General features: G+C 39.5%; 1 protein-coding gene across 2 annotated transcripts in view; it reads right to left on the reverse strand.

Moving 5' to 3' along the window:
• SEPSECS (Sep (O-phosphoserine) tRNA:Sec (selenocysteine) tRNA synthase) overlaps positions 1-17,512 on the reverse strand; it is a 39,187-nt gene extending 21,675 nt beyond the window's left edge. The window contains exons 1-6 of one of the 2 annotated variants that reach the window (XM_057725758.1): positions 17,251-17,512; positions 16,265-16,419; positions 14,334-14,452; positions 13,804-13,962; positions 11,644-11,797; positions 208-310 (exon numbers count right to left, since the gene is read on the reverse strand). In XM_057725758.1, the coding sequence (XP_057581741.1) occupies positions 208-310; positions 11,644-11,797; positions 13,804-13,962; positions 14,334-14,452; positions 16,265-16,419; positions 17,251-17,364 (804 nt within the window). In that variant the 5' untranslated portion in view covers positions 17,365-17,512. Of the gene's footprint in view, positions 1-207; positions 311-11,643; positions 11,798-13,803; positions 13,963-14,333; positions 14,453-16,264; positions 16,420-16,873; positions 17,168-17,250 lie in introns of those variants that run through there. The other variant, XM_057725760.1, reaches the window with a different exon arrangement.
• Between the last annotated feature and the right edge of the window lie 221 nt (positions 17,513-17,733).

The following is a 17,733-nucleotide window of genomic DNA, read 5'->3' on the forward strand; positions in this document are numbered from 1 at the left end:
TTGGTTCTGACCAAAACTATAGTCCAATGACACTAGCAAAGAATAACGACTTTTATTGAGTGACTACTGGATGCAAATTTATAATGCTCCATAAGTAGAAGATGCTAGATTAACTTTTTCTGTATTAGGTTGTAAGAAAAACAAAGTAATAATCCCAAATACGTTAAAATCCATTTTTCCTTGACATATCTTTTGCAGCTCTCTTACCTGCTGAATGAGGTGCATGCACTTTGAAGACTGCACTCCGTAAGCATTGTTGACTATATGTGGAATGCCGTGATCAGCACAAATCACAGCCAGTTCTTCCAATCTATACGCATATACAACAGAAAGACATAGTCACACTCTGCCTTAATAAAGTACGAGAAAAGGTTTTTAATTTAATAGTTGTCCTTAAAGTATACTAGAGAGAAAAAAAGACAAACTGAAATTTCTACAGCAGTATTTTAGCATCTAATTTGTTTGGCACCTTGGAAATACATAGCAGGCACTTAAGGATAAACCTGAAAAAGCTTTTAAATTAACGTTACCAATAAATAAGAAAATGTGTATTTAGAAAAATCTATATAGATGGTAGCTTTTAAATCACTAGAAAATTTCCTGTATAAAAAGCAAGAAGCAGATTATTTGTAAAGACCTCTCACAAGGCTGACACACTCTTTAACTGCTTTCAGTTGCTTATCATCATAAGCTAATATCTGCAAAATAATTAGCCTATCTTGAAATCTTAAGAAATCTCACATTAAGCATCTCATAAAGTAAAAAATACGTTTTCAAATAGACTTTAATGTATTAAAAAATACAGAACATTAAAATATTTCAGCACCAAAATAACATTTTCCAACAACTTAGATACCAAAGAATCTTTTAAATAGCTGCTGGTTTTAAATTCACTCTTACTTTTTTATTTGACACTCCTCATATTAAGACAATCCGAGAATCTAACTTTATGCAAAGTAGGCAATAAATTTCAATTAGAGTGTAATAAATGATGTTCCTTTGCAATACCAAATACTATTTGTGACTGAAGTCACCTCTAATAGAAATGTCTTCACGCTATGAAACTAAAACTAAAGTCTATGGTTTGATAAAATTAATTTTTTTAAAATGTTCTCTCTACAATATAAAAAAATTTGGAAGCAAAGCATTTTGAGAGAATAAAAATTCTTTCCCACAAGAATGTATTACAAGTATATATTATACAGTTTAATTACCTATTTACACATAACACATTTTCCTTTCATAGTAGATATGCATTAATGTTTTTCAATTACAAACAGAAATAATATTATTCTATTCAACTGTCAGAAGTTTTCAACTTACTTCCCTAAAGTTTTATGAATTAAAAACTCATTTTATCATTTATTTTCATAAACCTCACAAATCAAGGCAGAAAACTAATCAGATGTTATTTTTAGCAAAAGAGACCTTCTGGGATACACACAAGTATTTTCTTCATAAAAGGTACTTTCACATGTTTGTGTCCTAAAGAAAGCATTCCTTAATAACAAACTTCCTTTAAAGTAAGGCACCATAATAACAAAAAGTACTATTTTTTTTAAAATCACTTGTGAGTAGTTTTAAATATTCTGGATTGATCAGATTTGCTAATATTTACATTGTATGTAAGAAAGGCAAGGAGAAACAGGAAAAATATTTTCCACGTGAATCAGACTGTATTCTAACTTAGAAGCCAATTTACGGTGTTTTATCGATTTGAATAAATGACACTCTTCTTTCTTTCAACATTTTCTTTGATTTTGCCCCACAATACTCTCTGTTCAAATAACTAATAAAGACAATACACACATTCAAATTAAGACTATAAGGGAATTAAACTTAATGTAAAGAAATCAAAATGTAATTTTAAATTTAATAAAATCAGAAATTCAAACACATTACTAATAACTGAGCATCACCATTTTCCTAAAGTTCACTCTAACCAGAAACATTCATTATATAACACCACTAAAAAGTACTATATGAGAATTCTATTGACTGAAAAAAAGCTTTTTTGATTTTTTCCAAAGGAGATAATACACGTAAAATGTACTTAAGCACTATACCAGACATACTGTAAACATTCCAAAAAAGTTATTCAAAATTATACAGATGGCCAATGATACAGATGGCCAACATCGCTATTAGAGAAATGCAAATCAAAAGTACAATGAGGTATCACCTCACACCAGTCAGAATGGCCATCACTAAAAAGTATACAAATAATAAATGCTGGAGAGGGTGTGGAGAAAAGGGAACCCTCCTACATTGTTAGTGGGAATGTAAACTGGTGCAGCCACTATGGAAAAGAGTATGAAGGTTCCTTAAAAAAACTTTGCTGTAGGATCCAGCAATCCCACTCCTGCGCATTTACACAGACAAAATTCTAATTCGAAAAGATACATGCAGATCAGTTGCCAGAGGCCGGCGGGGGACCTGAGGCCCAAGAAGACCGTAGGATTCCTGGAACAACCGGGTAGGACCTGGGGGAAGTCAGGGGGGCGGGGAAGGGGAAGCCGGATGGGACGGTGTGACGCCCCTGGGGGGTAGCTGGCTGAGGGGGGAGGTTCCCGCCTGGAGAGACCCTTGGGGGCTGGGAAGATAGGGAAACTGCAACTGGGTTTCTCCCGCCCAGGAGGCCTGCTGAGCTCCTGGGCCTGGGAGCCTACTGGGCTCCCCAGTGGGGTCCTCCACCCTCCAAAGCCCCCTCTGGGCTGCCTGGGTCCTGGGGGTGTGGGAGGGAGGGAGGAGGTGGAGAGACAGACAGGTGTGGGTAGGGGCTTTGAGATTGGGGGACCGGGAGGAGAGGGAGTTTCGCCTGCCCTCTTGGCCAGGGAGGCTGACTGGGCTCCCAGGCCTGGTCCTTCACTCTCTGGGGCCCCCTCTGGCACGTGGGTCCTGGGGGCGTGGGGGGGAGGGGGACGGGGGGAGGGAGAGAGGCAGACAGTGGGGTGGGAAGGGATTTTTCCAGGTCAGAAGAATAGGGGAGGTGCTGCCAGGTTTTTCTTCCGTGCTGGTCCTCTACATTTCAAGGTCCCCCCAGGCCATTGGTCCTAGAAGTACAGGAGGGAAGCAGTGGGGGGAGAAGAGAGGTGGAAGAGGGGAGGGACCCTCTGGGATCAGAGGATTGGGGGAGGAGTGGAAGACATTTACGCTGCCCACTGGCCTGGGAAGCCTGCTGGGCTCCGGGGCCTGGTCTCCAACTCTCCAGGGTCCCCTCGCAGATGTGTTGGTCCCAGGGGCGTGGAAGCATGGCAGGGGAAGGGGAAGAGAGGCAGACCAGTGGTGGGACGTTCCAGGATCGGAGGACCAGGGGAGGTGTGGAGGACCAGGGGAAGCGTAGAGGACCCTTCCCCAGCCCACTTGGGTCCGACGGGCCTGCTGGGCTCCTGAGTCTGGTCCCTCGGTCTCCGGGGCCCACTCCGGCTGAGTGGGTTGTACAGGTGTGGGAGGGAGGGAGGAGAGGGGAAGAGGAAGAGAGGCAGACAGTGGTGGTGGGGACCTTGCAGGACTGGAGAATCAGGGGAGACGCTGCAGGAAATCCCCCTACCCACTTGGCACTGGGAGGCCTGTGGTGCCCCCAGGCCTGGTCTTCGGTCCTCCAGCAGCCCCTCTAGGTCTCACTGGTCCTAGGGGTGTAGAAGGAAAGCAGGCAAGAAGAGGAGAGGCAGGCAGGGGAGGGGACTTCTGGGATTGAAGGGTCAAGGGAGGCGGAGAAGGTATTTCCCCTGCCCACTAGCCCTGCGAAGCCTGCGAGGCTCATGGACCTGGTTTTTCACACTCCAGAGCCCCCTCCAGCTGCTTGGGATCTAGGAGAGTGGGGGGCGGGGGAGAGGAAGAGAGGCAAACAGGGACCCTACGAGACTGGGAGATCTGGGGAAGTGCCGCAGGCATTACCTTGCCCAGTTGGCCCTAGGAAGCCTGTTGGGCGTCAGACTCTGGTCTCCTGCCTTCCAGTGCCCCCTGCAGCTGTGAGGGTCCTAGGGGAATAGGAGGGAGGGGCTGAAGAAGAAGAGAACCCAAGGGGGAGGGACCCACCAAGACTGGAGGACTAGGGGAGGTGCCTAGCATTTCTCCCACCAACTCGGGCCTAGGGAGCCTGCTGGGTACCTGGACCTGGTCCTTTGCCCCCAGGACCACAGGCATTCCTGGGCCCCTCTGCCTCATTGGGCCTAAGCCCCATTCCCCACCACTCCCAGGGCCTTTCTTAAGCATAGGCCCTGCCCACTGCCTAACCACCCCCAACCACCCCTTGTCTAAGCCCCGCCACTATAGCCAAGGCCTTTACTGGCTATTTTTTTTTTCTTTTTCTTTTCTTTTCTTTTTTTCTCTTCCCACCTCCTCACTGCAGCTATTGCAATTGTTTCACCTTCCAGTTGTTACTCCATCTATTTTTTTTTTAATTCTTTCTAACACATCTGTTAGTTTCCTATTCTTATTGTATTTTTTATCTAGCTATTGTTCTGCTGTTGTACTTTTTTTTTTTTTTTTTTTTCATTTTCCTGCTCCACACGGCTTATGGGATCTTGATTCACAAGCCCAGGGTCAGGCCTGAGCTCCTGAGGTGGGAGCTCTGAGTCCAAAACATTGGACTAACAGCGAAACCCAGTTCCCAGGGAATATTTATCAGAGTGAGGTCTCCCAGAGGTTCTCACCTCAACACCAAGACCCAGCTATACTCAACAGCCTACAAACTCCAGTGCTCGAAACCACAGGCCAAACACCCAGTGGGACAGGAACACAATCCCACCCATACAAAGTGGGGGGAAAATGAGTCGACAAAAAAATATGTCACAGATGAAGAAACAAGGTAAAAATACAGAAGACCAAATAAATGAAGACGAAATAGAAAAACTGCCTGAAAAAGAATTCAGAATAATGATAGTAAAGATGATACAAAATCTCGATAACAAGATACAGAAAATACAAGAAACAGTTAATAAGGACTCAGAAGAACTAAAGAGCAAACAAACAGTAATGGACAACAAAATAACTGAAATTAAAAATACTCTAGATGGTATAAACAACAGAATAACTGAGGCAGAAGAACAAATAAGTGAGTTGAAAGTTAGAATGGGGGAAATAACTACCACAGAGCAGGAAAAAGAAAAAAGAATAAAAAGAATGGAAGACAGTCTCAGAAACCCTGGTGACAACATTAAGCGCACCAACATTCGAATCATAGGCATCCCAGAAGAAGAAGAAAAAAAGAAAGGGTCTGAGAAAATATTTGAAGAAGTTATAGTGCAAAAATTCCCCAACATGGGAAAGGAAATAATCAAGTCCAAGAAGCACAGAGTCCCATACAGAATAAACCCAAGGAGAAATACACTGAGGCACATAATAATCAAACTAACAAAGGTTAAACACAAAGAAAAAATATTAAAAGCAGCAAGAGAAAAGCAACAAATAACATATAAGGGAAAACCCATAAGGATAACAGCTGATCTTTCCGCAGAAACTCTGCAGGCCAGAAGGGAGCAGCAGGATATACTGAAAGTTCTGAAAGAGAAAAACTAACAGCCAAGAATAGTCTACCCAGCAAGAATCTCATTCAGATGCCACGAAGAAATCAAAAGCATTACAGACAAGCAAGAGCTAAGAGAATTCAGCACCACCAAACCAGCCCTACAACAAATGCTAAAGGAACTTGTCTAAGCAGGAAACATAAGAGAAAGAAAACACCTACAAAAACAAACCCAAAACAATTAAGAAAATGGTAACAGGAACATATATGTCAATAATCACCTTAAATGTAAATGGATGAAATGCTCCAACCAAAAGACACAGACTGGTTGAATGGATACAAAAACAAGACCCTTATATATGCTGCCTACAAGAAACCCACTTCAGACCGAGGGACACATATAGACTGAAAGTAAGGGGATGGAAAAAGATATTCCATGCAAATGGAAGTCAAAAGAAAGCTGCAGTAGCAATACTCATATTGGACAAATTAGACTTTAAAGTAAAGACTATTACAAGAAATAAGGAAGGACACTACATAATGATCAAGGGATCCATCCAAGAGAAGATATAACAATTGTAAATATCTATGCACCCAACACAGGAGCACCTCAATACATAAGGCAAATGCTAACAGCCATAAAAGGGGACATCGACAGTAACACAATAATAGTAGGAGACTTTAACACCCCGCTTACATCAATGCACAGATCATCCAAACAGAAAATAAATAAGGACACACAAACTTTAAATGACACATTAGATGATCTCGACTTAATTGATATTTATAGGACATTCCATCCAAAAATGACAGAATACACTTTCTTCTCAAGTGCACACAGAATATTCTCCAGGATAGATCACATGTTGGGTCACAAATCAAGCCTTGGTAAAACTCAAGAAAAGTGAAATCGTATCAAGCATCTTCTATGACCACAATGCCACGGGACTAGATATCAATTACAGGAAAAAAACTGTAAAAAATACAAACACATAGAGACTAAACAATATGCTATTAAACAACCAAGAAATCACTGAAGAAATCAGAAAGGAAATCGAAAAATACCTAGAAACAAATGACAATGAAAACACAACAACGCAAAACCTATGGGATGCAGCAAAAGCAGTTCTATGAGGGAAGGTTATAGCAATACAGTCCTACCTCAGGAAACAAGAAAAATATCAAATAAACAACCTAACCTTACACCTAATACAATTAGAGAAAGAACAAAAAAAACCCAAAAGTGAGCAGAAGGAAAGAAATCATAAAGATCACATCAGAAATAAATGAAAAAGAAATTAAACAATAGCAAAGACGGATAAAACTAAAAGCTGGTTCTTTGAGAAGATAAACAAAATTGATAAACCATTAGCCAGACTCATCAGAAAAAAAGGGAGAAGATGCAAATCAACAGAATTAGAAATGAAAAAGGAGAAGTAACAACTGACACTGCAGAAATACAAAAGATCATGAAAGACTACTACAAGCAACTATATGCCAATAAATTGCATAACGTGGAAGAAATGGATAAATTCTTAGAAAAGTTCAATCTTCCAAGACTGAACCAGGAAGAAATAGGAAATATGAACTGACCAATCACAAGTACGGAAATTGAAACTGTGATTAAAAATCTCCCAACAAACAAAAGCCCAGGGCCAGATGGATTCACAGGCGAAGTCTATAAAACATTTAGAGAAGAGCTAACACCCATCCTTCTCAAACTCTTCCAAAATACAGCAGAAGGAGGAACACACCCAAACTCATTCTATGAGGCCACCATCACCCTGATACCAAAACCAGGCAAAGATGTCACAAAAAAAGAAAATTACAGGCCAATATCACTGATGAATATAGATGCAAAAATCCTCAACAAAATACTAGCCAACAGAATCCAACAGCACATTAAAAAGATCATACACCATGATCAAGTGGGATTTATGCCTGGAATACAAGGATTCTTCAATATATGCAAATCAATCAATGTGATACATCATATTAACAAACTGAAGGATAAAAACCATAAGATCATCTCAATTGATGCAGTAAAAGCTTTTGACAAAATTCAACATTCATTTATGATAAAAACACTCCAGAAAATGGGCATAGAAGGAACTTACCTCAACATAATAAAAGTCATATATGAAAAACCAACAGCCAACATCATTCTAAATGATGAAAAACTGAAAGCATTCCCTCCAAGAACAGGAACAAGACAAGGATGTCCACTCTCACCATTATTATTCAACATAGTTTTGGAAGTTTTAGCCACAGCATTCATAGAAGAAAATGAAATAAAAGGAATCCAAATTGAAAAAGAAGAAGCAAATTGTCACTCTTTGCAGATGACATGATATTATACACAGAAAACCCTAAAGATTCTACCAGAAAACTGCTAGCACTAATCGATGAATTTAGTAAAGTAGCAGGATACAAAATGAATGCGCAGAAATCTCTTGCATTCCTATACACTAACAACGAAAGAGCAGAAGGAGAAATTAAGGAAACTCTCCCCTTTACCATTGCAACAAAAAGAATAAAATACCTAGGAATAAACCTGCCTAAGGAGGCAAAAGACCTGTACGCAGAAAACTATAAGACACTGATGAAAGAAATCAAAGATGATACAAACAGATGCAGGGACATACCATGTTCTTGGATTGGAAGAATCAACATTGTGAAAATGACTATCCTACCCAAAGCAATTTACAGATTCAATGCAATCCCTATCAAATTACTAACAGCGTTTCTCACAGAACTAGAACAAGAACTCTTACAATTTGTATGGAAACGCAAAAGACCCCGAATAGCCAAAGCAATCTTGAGAAGGAAAGACGGAGTTGGTGGAATTAGGTTTCCTGACTTCAACCTATACTACAAGGCCACAGTGATCAAGAAAGTATGGTTCTGGCACAAAAACAGAAAGGAAGATCAATGGAACAGCATAGAGAACCCAGAGGTAAACCCATGCACATATGGGCACCTTGTCTTTGACAAAGGAGGCAAGAATATACATTGGAAAAAAGCCTCTTCAATAAGTGGTGCTGGGAAAATTGGACAGCTACATGGAAAACAATGAAATTAGAACACTTCCTAACACCATACACAAAAATAAACTGAAAATGGATTAAAGACCTACATGTAATGCCAGACACTATAAAACTCCTAGAGGAAAACATAAGCAGGACACTCTCTGACATATATCAAAGCAGGATCCTTTTTGACCCACCTCCTAGAATAATGGAAATAAAATCAAGAAGAAACAAATGGGATCTAATGAAACTTAAAAGCTTTTGCAAAGCAAAAGAAACCATAAACAAGACAAGAAGACAACCCTCTGAATGGGAGAAAATACTTGCCAATGAAGCAACAAACAAAGGATTAATCTCCAAAATATATAAGCAGCTCACGCAGCTTAATACCAAAAAAAGAAAATAATCCAATCCACAAATGGGCAGAAGACCTAAATAGACATTTCTCCAAAGAAGACATACAGAAGGACAACAAACACATGAAAAGATTCTCAACATTACTAATCATTAGAGAAATGCAAGTCAAAGCCACAATGAGGTATCACCTCACACCGGTCAGAATGGCCATCATCAAAACATCTAGAAACAACAAATGTTGGAGAGGGTGTGGAGAAAAGGGAACCCTCCTGCACTGCTGGTGGGAATGTAAGCTGGTACAGCCACTATGGAAAACAGTTTGGAGGTTCCTTAAAAAACTAAGAATGGAACTACCATATGACCCAGTAATCCCACTACTGGGCATATACCCAGAGAAAACCATAAACCAAAAAGAAACATGTACCATAATGTTCACTGCAGCACTATTTACAATAGCCAGGACATGGAAGCAACCTCAATGCCCATCAACAGATGAATGGATAAAGAAGATGTGGTACATATATACAATGGAATATTACTCAGCCATAAAAAGGAATGAAATGGAGCTATATGTAATGAGGTGGATAGATCTAGAGACTGTCATACAGAGCGAAGTAAGCCAGAAAGAGAAAAACAAATACCGTATGCTAACGCGCATATATGGAATCTAAAAAATGGTACCGATGAACCCAGTGACAGGGCAAGAATAAGGATGCAGATGTAGAGAATGGACTGGAGGACACGGGGTTGGGGGGGGGGCAAAAGGGAAGATGGGACAAGGTCAGAGATTAGCATAGACATATATACACTACCAATGTTAAATGGATAGCTAGGGGGAAGTTGCTGTATAACAAAGGGAGATCAACTCAGTGACGGGTGATGCATTAGAGGGCCAGGACAGGGAGGGTAGGAGGGAGTCACGGGAGGGAGGGGATATATGTATAAATACAGCTGATTCACTTTGGTGTACCTCAAAAACTGGTACAAGAGTGTAAAGCAATTACATTCCAATAAAGAGCTTAAAAAAAAAAAAAGATACATTCACCACTACATTCATAATAGCACTATTTACAATAGCCAAGATATGGAAGCAACCTAAATGTCCATCTACTGATGAATCGATAAAGATGTGGTATTATACACACACACACACACACACACACACACATATATAATACAATGGAATACTACTCAGCCATGAAAAAGAATGAAATAATGCCATTTGTAGCAACAGGAACAGAGCCAGAGATTACCAAACTAAGTGAGGTCAGACAAAGACAAGTACCATTTGATATCACTTGTATGTGGAATCTAAAACATGATAAAATGAACTTACAAAACAGAAACAGACTCACAGACACAGAAAACAAACTTATGGTCACCAAAAGGGAAAGGGGGTGGGGGAGGGATATATTAGGAGTTTGGGATTAGCAGATACAAACTACTATATATAAAATAGACAAACCACAAGGTCATACTGTAGAGCACAGGGAACTATATTCAATATCCTACAATAAACCATAATGGAAAAGATATGAAAAAGAATATACATATATATGTATGTGTACATATATGTTATATATATGTATACATATAGATCTATATGTATAACTGAATCACTTTGCTGTACACCAGAAACTAATACAACATTGCAAATCAATTATACATCAATTTAAAAAAAGTCAAAATGGAACAAAACCAAAAATACCCTCAAGGATAAATAATCTAACTATGACAAATATCCACATGCTGTTTTTGGAAATGTAATTTATTTCCATCACATTAAAATTTTTCTAGATAGCAAAACCATCAGTGAAGAAAGACTAAAGATTTTCATTTAATATTTCAATACAAATTTAAAATCTGAGTGATAAGTAATGAATAAACAACTAATGCATATGCAACATAATCTGAAAATAGAATCCAAACTCATGAATGAAGTATGGTAAATTTTCAAGAGCATGGTCTTAAAATTTTCTTTTAAAATCTGCCTATGATAAAAGCTAACATCCATTCATTACTGCCAAATTATGTGACACTATGAATTAAAATCAAAGTATTACTTGATGCTACAAAAATAGTCCAAACTCAATATAGTTTTTACAAATTATTAGCACTTCAGTTCAAAATGTTAAAATGCAACAAACAGTTGCTGTCGAAACTAGAAATATGTATTACTATACCTAAGCCTACCACATTTCCAGAATAAAAATTTGTGGCCACCCTTTTGAAAAGCAAACACTTGCCTTTTTTAAAAAAATTTTCTTAAATACCTGCATTGTTCTCAACATGCAAAGACAATTATATAGCCAATGGTATATCTGGGTTAGTCTTGCAGTTTAAAAAAAATTAGAGGACAATAAATAATCCTAAAATTTTCTATTTAAAACCTGTTAATACTGATAGTTCCTACGTAGGAAAACTAACTGTAAGATCAAAGAAGTGTCGATGGCAATGAAAACAAGTATGTAAATCCAACACTGAGCCTAGAAACTTCTATTAAATAATGAGGAAGAAGATGCTAGATGTCCAGAAACATAAAGAAGAGCAAGAAAACAGAGATGCTCTATCTCCCCTCAGGTGATAAATATATCTACACCTCGTACTAGTTGTTTTTCCTTCTTCTATATCAAATTTTCATTTCCCCAAGCCATTATGTTGTTTCCTCAACAGCCCACTCACATAGCATTTACTGCCAAATGTTACTTAGGCATCTTTGAGAATTAGTATAAGTGCATTTTATTTAAAAGACTGATGAATACTGAAGGACAATATTCACAAATCATTTACCTATCAGGCACCCTTGGAGCAAAACAGGATGTAGTAGAATGAACACACAGAATGTAATCGGGCCCAAGTTCCCGGACTTTAGCCTCCACTGCTTTCAGGTCTGTGCGTAGCTCATCACCTTCTAAAACGTTCTCTATCACCACAGGCTCAAAACCTAAACAAGCCAAGCAGAAACCAAAATGTTAGTATAAACTAAAACAAGGGGAAATTCTGGACTCTAGGAAGCAGTGTTATTCTACAGAAAAACTCTTAAATATTTATTTTGGTCAATGAACCCTTCTCTAATAATTTGGACCTGGTTTAACACCAGCGTGAGTCAAAGGCAGGTCAAAATCCTGTGAAGGACATCTAGACCACAATTAGGACCACAAATCTATTTAACATTTTGATATGACAAGAAAAGACTAATTCTGGGAAGTAAGGAAAACAAATGTTAAATAGATGCCTACAAAAGTAATAAAACAGTCATTGATGACAAAAGGGATCACTTAGCCCAGTTCAATTTCAATCCATTAAAAAGTAAATCTACTCATTCTCTGGCAACATTTAAGATTTATTTTAAATTTCACTTTATTTCAGAGATGAACAAAAATAATAATATAATTCAAGTACTGAAACAAATCATAATCATCAATGTTTTACTTCTAAAGAAAAATACAACACATTTTAGTAGACGCATCTCACAGGTTAGAAGAGCCTTCTATAATTTAAACAGAAAAATTGTTTTGCACAAAAGTTATTATGTACTCACATCTTCAGTCTTCTCAAATACCAGATCTAGCAGCAGGCTAGATTCATGGATTTAAGAGCTATAAGGGATTTAGAAACCATTTAGCTCAACTCACTCATTTCAAAGATAAGGGAGCCAAAGTTTAGGAAGATTAAGTGGCTTCCCCAAGGTCACACAGCAATTTAAAGCAAAGTTAGGAGCAAGTAGTTTTCTATTCTGTTTTAGAATCTACATCAAGTTGTCTGCATTCTATTTATAGAAATACAAAACTTCAGCCACCATAAAATTATCAATTCATATACAGTGGTCCACAGAAGTCTAGGTTTCATATCTATATAGCTATTAAAACAAACAAAACTTTATTTAAATAACTTCTTAAGGACAGCTAATTCTCTATTATTTCTCAAATTCTCTACGGATTATTTATGCAGCTTAATTACAGCCCAATACTGTTCATTTCATACAACAGACTGAGGCCATTCAAAAATAGCTTTAAACTCTCAAGTTCGACTTGACCTAAGCAAGCTGAGTACTAAAATACCAACTTAAAGTTTTTGTGTCATCTAAACTCAATGATGCCTTGCACTATCCTTGTACTCTGATTCATGGTAATTATTTATGCATATTCCACTCATGTATACACAACAAACATTCCTGAAGCACCTTTTATGCTCCAGGAATTATTGTTGGGCATTTCTTAAAATTTCATTAAATTTCATCCCATTTAATCCTGAAAACAATCTTCTGAGGCAAGCAATCACATCCTCATTTTAAAGAATAGGGACATACGACATAGCACTTCCATTTCTTAGTGTATACTGAGAAGAATTCAAAGCGGGGACTCAAACAGGTATTTGAACACCCATGTTCATAGCAGCATTATTCACCACAGCCAAAAGGTGGGAGCAACCCAAGTGTGCACCAGTGAATGATTGAATAAACAAAATGTGGGATATATATACAACTGGAATCTTAAAAAAGGAAAGAAATTCTGGCACGTGCTATAACATGGAAGAACCTTAAAGACGTTATGCTAAGTCAAATAAGCCAGTCACAAAAGGACAAATATTCTGTAATTCCACCTATATGAAGGACAAATTTATAGAGACAGAAAGTGGAATAGCGCTTGCTAGGGACTGGGGGTAGTGGGGAGGGGAGAGTTATGTTTAATTACCTATTAAAGTTTCAGTTTAGGAGGATGAAAAAGTTCTGTAGAGAGATGGCAGTGATAGTTCACAACAAGATAAATGTACTTAATGTCCAGGAACTTACATTTCAAAATGGTTAGAAAGGTAAATTTTGTTATGTATATTTTACCACAATAAAAAGGAAAAGGAATAGTTTAGTTTCTTTTTCATTTATCTATCTCTATATAAAAGTTTGAATTTTCTGTAATATTAAAGACATATATGCTACTTCTCTTCTTTTACCTGCAGTGATCATGGATTTAAAGCAGGACTTCTGGTCTATTCGTGGCCATATAATATACTTTGCTTTTGGTCTTTTGTGTCGTAATGTTAAGAAACACAGGGTTAGACTCATACCAGTTGCCATCGGAACTACAAAGCAGTTGGTCACTGTGTGGACACCTACAAATAAGAAGAAAAACAGAAATTAGTTATTCCATTGAAAAACCAGCATCCTTCTTAAAGAAACGATATACTTCTATCCAATAAAAACAGTTAATAGACTTAGTGCTTATTCTTCTGTACTTGCGCTCAGGAAGTTCACTGCTAAATTCATCCTCCAGGCTTATGGCTCTCATTTTCTACCTTATTCTAAAAGTTGTATATATATATTATATAATATACTTCTATATATACTATATAATATATATACACATATTTGTCTTTTCAAAAGCCATTTATACTCCTTTTGGAAAGATGCACTAACAAAAGAAATTAGGCAAAGGTTTGTGTGACTGGTCGGCCAAAAGTATTATGATTAACACAGTACGTACCAGCCAACTTTATGATGTCCAGGACCAAAGAATTGGTAATTTTGTTCAAAAGGCTAGAACCTGCAGCTTTGGGTTGCACAGCAGAAATATCACCCGATCGTCCAATTCCATGAATGAACCTAAGCAAAAAATGTGGCAACAACTGGACAAAAATATTCAGTGTTCTAAGTAATCCACTGTATAAGTACACAGTTACAATAACCAAATAAACACTATACTTGACTATTAATAATGTGAAAACATCTAGGTAAATCAAAACAAATTCATCAGTTATGCTATGATAGCAAGTCTTCAAAGATGACCACCATCAATTCCTTTCCTCTCTATGCCCATATGCCACTGCCACACGAAGAGATGGAGTCTAATTCCTCTCCACTTGAATCTGGGCTAGCCTCAGTGACTTGCTTGATCTGGAAGAATCTAGCAGAAGTGATGGTCTGGAACTTCTGAGCTAGGTCACAAGAAGCCTTAAAGCTTCCACCTGGCCTCTTGAAGGATTTGCTAGAGGGAAGGATGGGATTCCTCTCTTCAAATCCAGCTGCCATGCTGCAGGAAGCCCAAGCCAAACCACTTGGAGAGGCCAGCTAAGTGACTCAACTTGGCTATAATGCCCAGTTGAACCTTCAGACGACTAAACTCTCAGCCAATACCTGACTGTACTACATGAGAGACCTGAAGCAACTGTCACCTGCTAAGTCCAGGTAACCTGTGAGAGATAACAATAAATGATTGTTTTAAGCCACTAAGTTTTGAGGTGGTTTGTTATACAATAATAGAAAACCAGAACATATGCAACATTAAATTCTCTTCTTTCTTTCCATTTCTCTAATCAGAGCAGCGAGCTAAGTTCCAACAGGGATAAGATGATGTTCCAAATATTGCCTTAAGTTTAGCAGTACATGCTCCTTGAAAATTAGTGTGCAAATCCACTCATTTTAAATTTGATCATGTTATACACTATTTAAAGACACCGCTGAATACACTGCAAAAGTCAAAAAATCTGTTTGTCATTTATAGTTGCCTAGATCAGAAATTCTGCACATTGGAATTATCACAGAACACTAGTCTAGGATCACACTCTATTACCACTGCAACCTCACGTACAAAGCATTTTTTTACATATGTTATCAACCATGTTACTGGCTTATTTTTAACCATGAATTTTTCATCCCGGTCATATATTCATTATCATTAGTTTTGACTACAATAGTTTGGGTTGAAATAAAATTCTACTATCCCTAAGAAAATTTCATGATTTAAAATCATGGAAGACAGGAGTTTTAAAAAGTTTACCTGTATTTCATAGAAAGGTTGGAGAACAGAGAAGTGATCATATTTGGAACCACTAACAACTAAATGGTTATCAGAACTGATGAAAAGCTTTCTGAAATAATGCAAAAGAAAAGTGACTTAAGAATCTGAAATTAAATATAATACACCTTTCCTGCATCTATCGCAACAAAGCAAGATATTTATAAAATGAGATTCAGTTTAGATGCAGATGAATGATGTTTTAAAGTTCTATAAATATACCAGTCTCTAAAAAAACTTGCAATGTTTGAAAAACAACATGGAAGACTATAAGCAACCTTAACATATTTTAAACTCTTTCAACCAAATAGGTTTATTAGGTTAAACATTCTTAACAAAATGTATAGCCAGTATAAACATTCTTAACAGAACACAGTCAGCACTGATAACCAGCCAGAACCTAACAGGGTAACCACCACATGCTACAACTTACACCCTGCAGTCCTGTAACGCAGGTATTCATATCTGTTTCCATCTCCCTGCTGCACCTAGGTCACATGCCCATTTAAACAAGGTGGTTACAAACGGACATGTTATAATTTAATGATTAATCCTGCCACCACTGTTTGTAACCAAAAAAGGAGGCGGGGGGTAGGAAATGCTTTGCACATAAAACATACCTGTAATGTCGCCGAGCAACTAATGCAGATGCCACTCTCCCTTCCCTTTCTCCCACACCACAATTGCCCAGGAAATTGTTGCTATCCATGATTGCAAGTTCATGTAAAAAGAGTTCAAGTGTACTTTCATCCCAACCATCCTCTGGACACTTGCCCTGAAAAACAGACAGGAAGGAAAGAAAAAAAGAAAAGAAAAAAAAGAAAAGAAAAGAAAAAAGAAAGACGCTTATAACTATATTTAAGAAACCATCATTCCCTAGAACCCTACTTCAACGACCTTTAAAACTTCTCCAGGCACATTTTGCCATGCTCCTGGCTTTCTAAAATTCAGACATAAATTCAGCACTATGAAGAAAGCCTGAATAGGCAAAATGTTTGCGTTACACTATGTTACAATTATGTACAGGCTGCGGCGAGAAGCGATGATAAATGCGCACAGTGAGATTTACTCAGGTTTGAAGTTGCAGTAAAAGTAACTGAAAGCGAATAAACCTTATCTTCGACCAGGATTTTTTACATCAGGGTGTTAAGACTAGGATTGTTAAACTTTAGTGACATTAAAGTTCGGGACGCTGGCAAGAAACAGGCCTGAAAAGTCCCTCAGCCCACCTGCTTCGAGTTAGTATACAGTAGTTTATAAATATCACCCGGGAGCGGGGAAAAGTGGAAGACGCGAACTTTGCCCTGTCCGCAAACAGAAAAGTAAACCACGTGGGCCTTCCCCGCGCTCCCCCAACCCGAAGTCGGGGGGGGGGACTCAAAATCCCGCACTCCCCGCGTCCGGGTGTCGCCGGCACCGGCGGGGCTGGGGAGGAGCTGAGCAGCGCACGCCGGCCCGCCGCAGGCCCGGCCGCCGCAGGCTCCGGGGACGGGGCTCAGCCCGCAGACGCGCGCGAGCGAGGCGGCTCCCGGAACTCACAGGGGCGCGGGGCGGGGCCGGAGCCCAGGGGGCGCGGCGGCCGGGGAGAGACCCGCCAGCTCGGTACCTTCTCCAGAAGCAGCCGTATGAGGTGCTCGTGCGAGCGGCGGGCCTCACAGCCCTGCCGCACGTAAGCCGGCGACACCAGCCGCTCGCCCGCCGCGAAGCTCTCGCGGTTCATGGCCGCGGGGGCGGCTGCCGCCGGAGAATACCTGACACCCGCCGGCCACACGCCGGAACCGGGAGGCGAACCGCCGCCTGGACGGTACGGGAAGGCCTTGGGACCAAAACAATTAAAAAAAAAAACTACGACTCGCTCTCGCACATGCGCGAACCGCTTCAAATGGTGTGCCAGGAGCGGAAGCATTTGGGCATGCGCATAGGTGTCGCGGGCTGGGGGGTTGGCAGGTTGGCGGGCTTCAGGCCGTATGGAAAATAAGCCCCGCCTCCCTGCATCTGATTGGTCCAGTTAAACCCTCGCGTGCCTGGGTCCGCCTTGAAGGAAAGACGGCACCTGTGAGGGGGCGCTGAGGAGAGCGAGGGGCTGAGG

The sequence above is a fragment of the Hippopotamus amphibius genome, chromosome 3, assembly GCF_030028045.1.
Source record: "Hippopotamus amphibius kiboko isolate mHipAmp2 chromosome 3, mHipAmp2.hap2, whole genome shotgun sequence".
NCBI lineage: Eukaryota > Metazoa > Chordata > Mammalia > Artiodactyla > Hippopotamidae > Hippopotamus > Hippopotamus amphibius.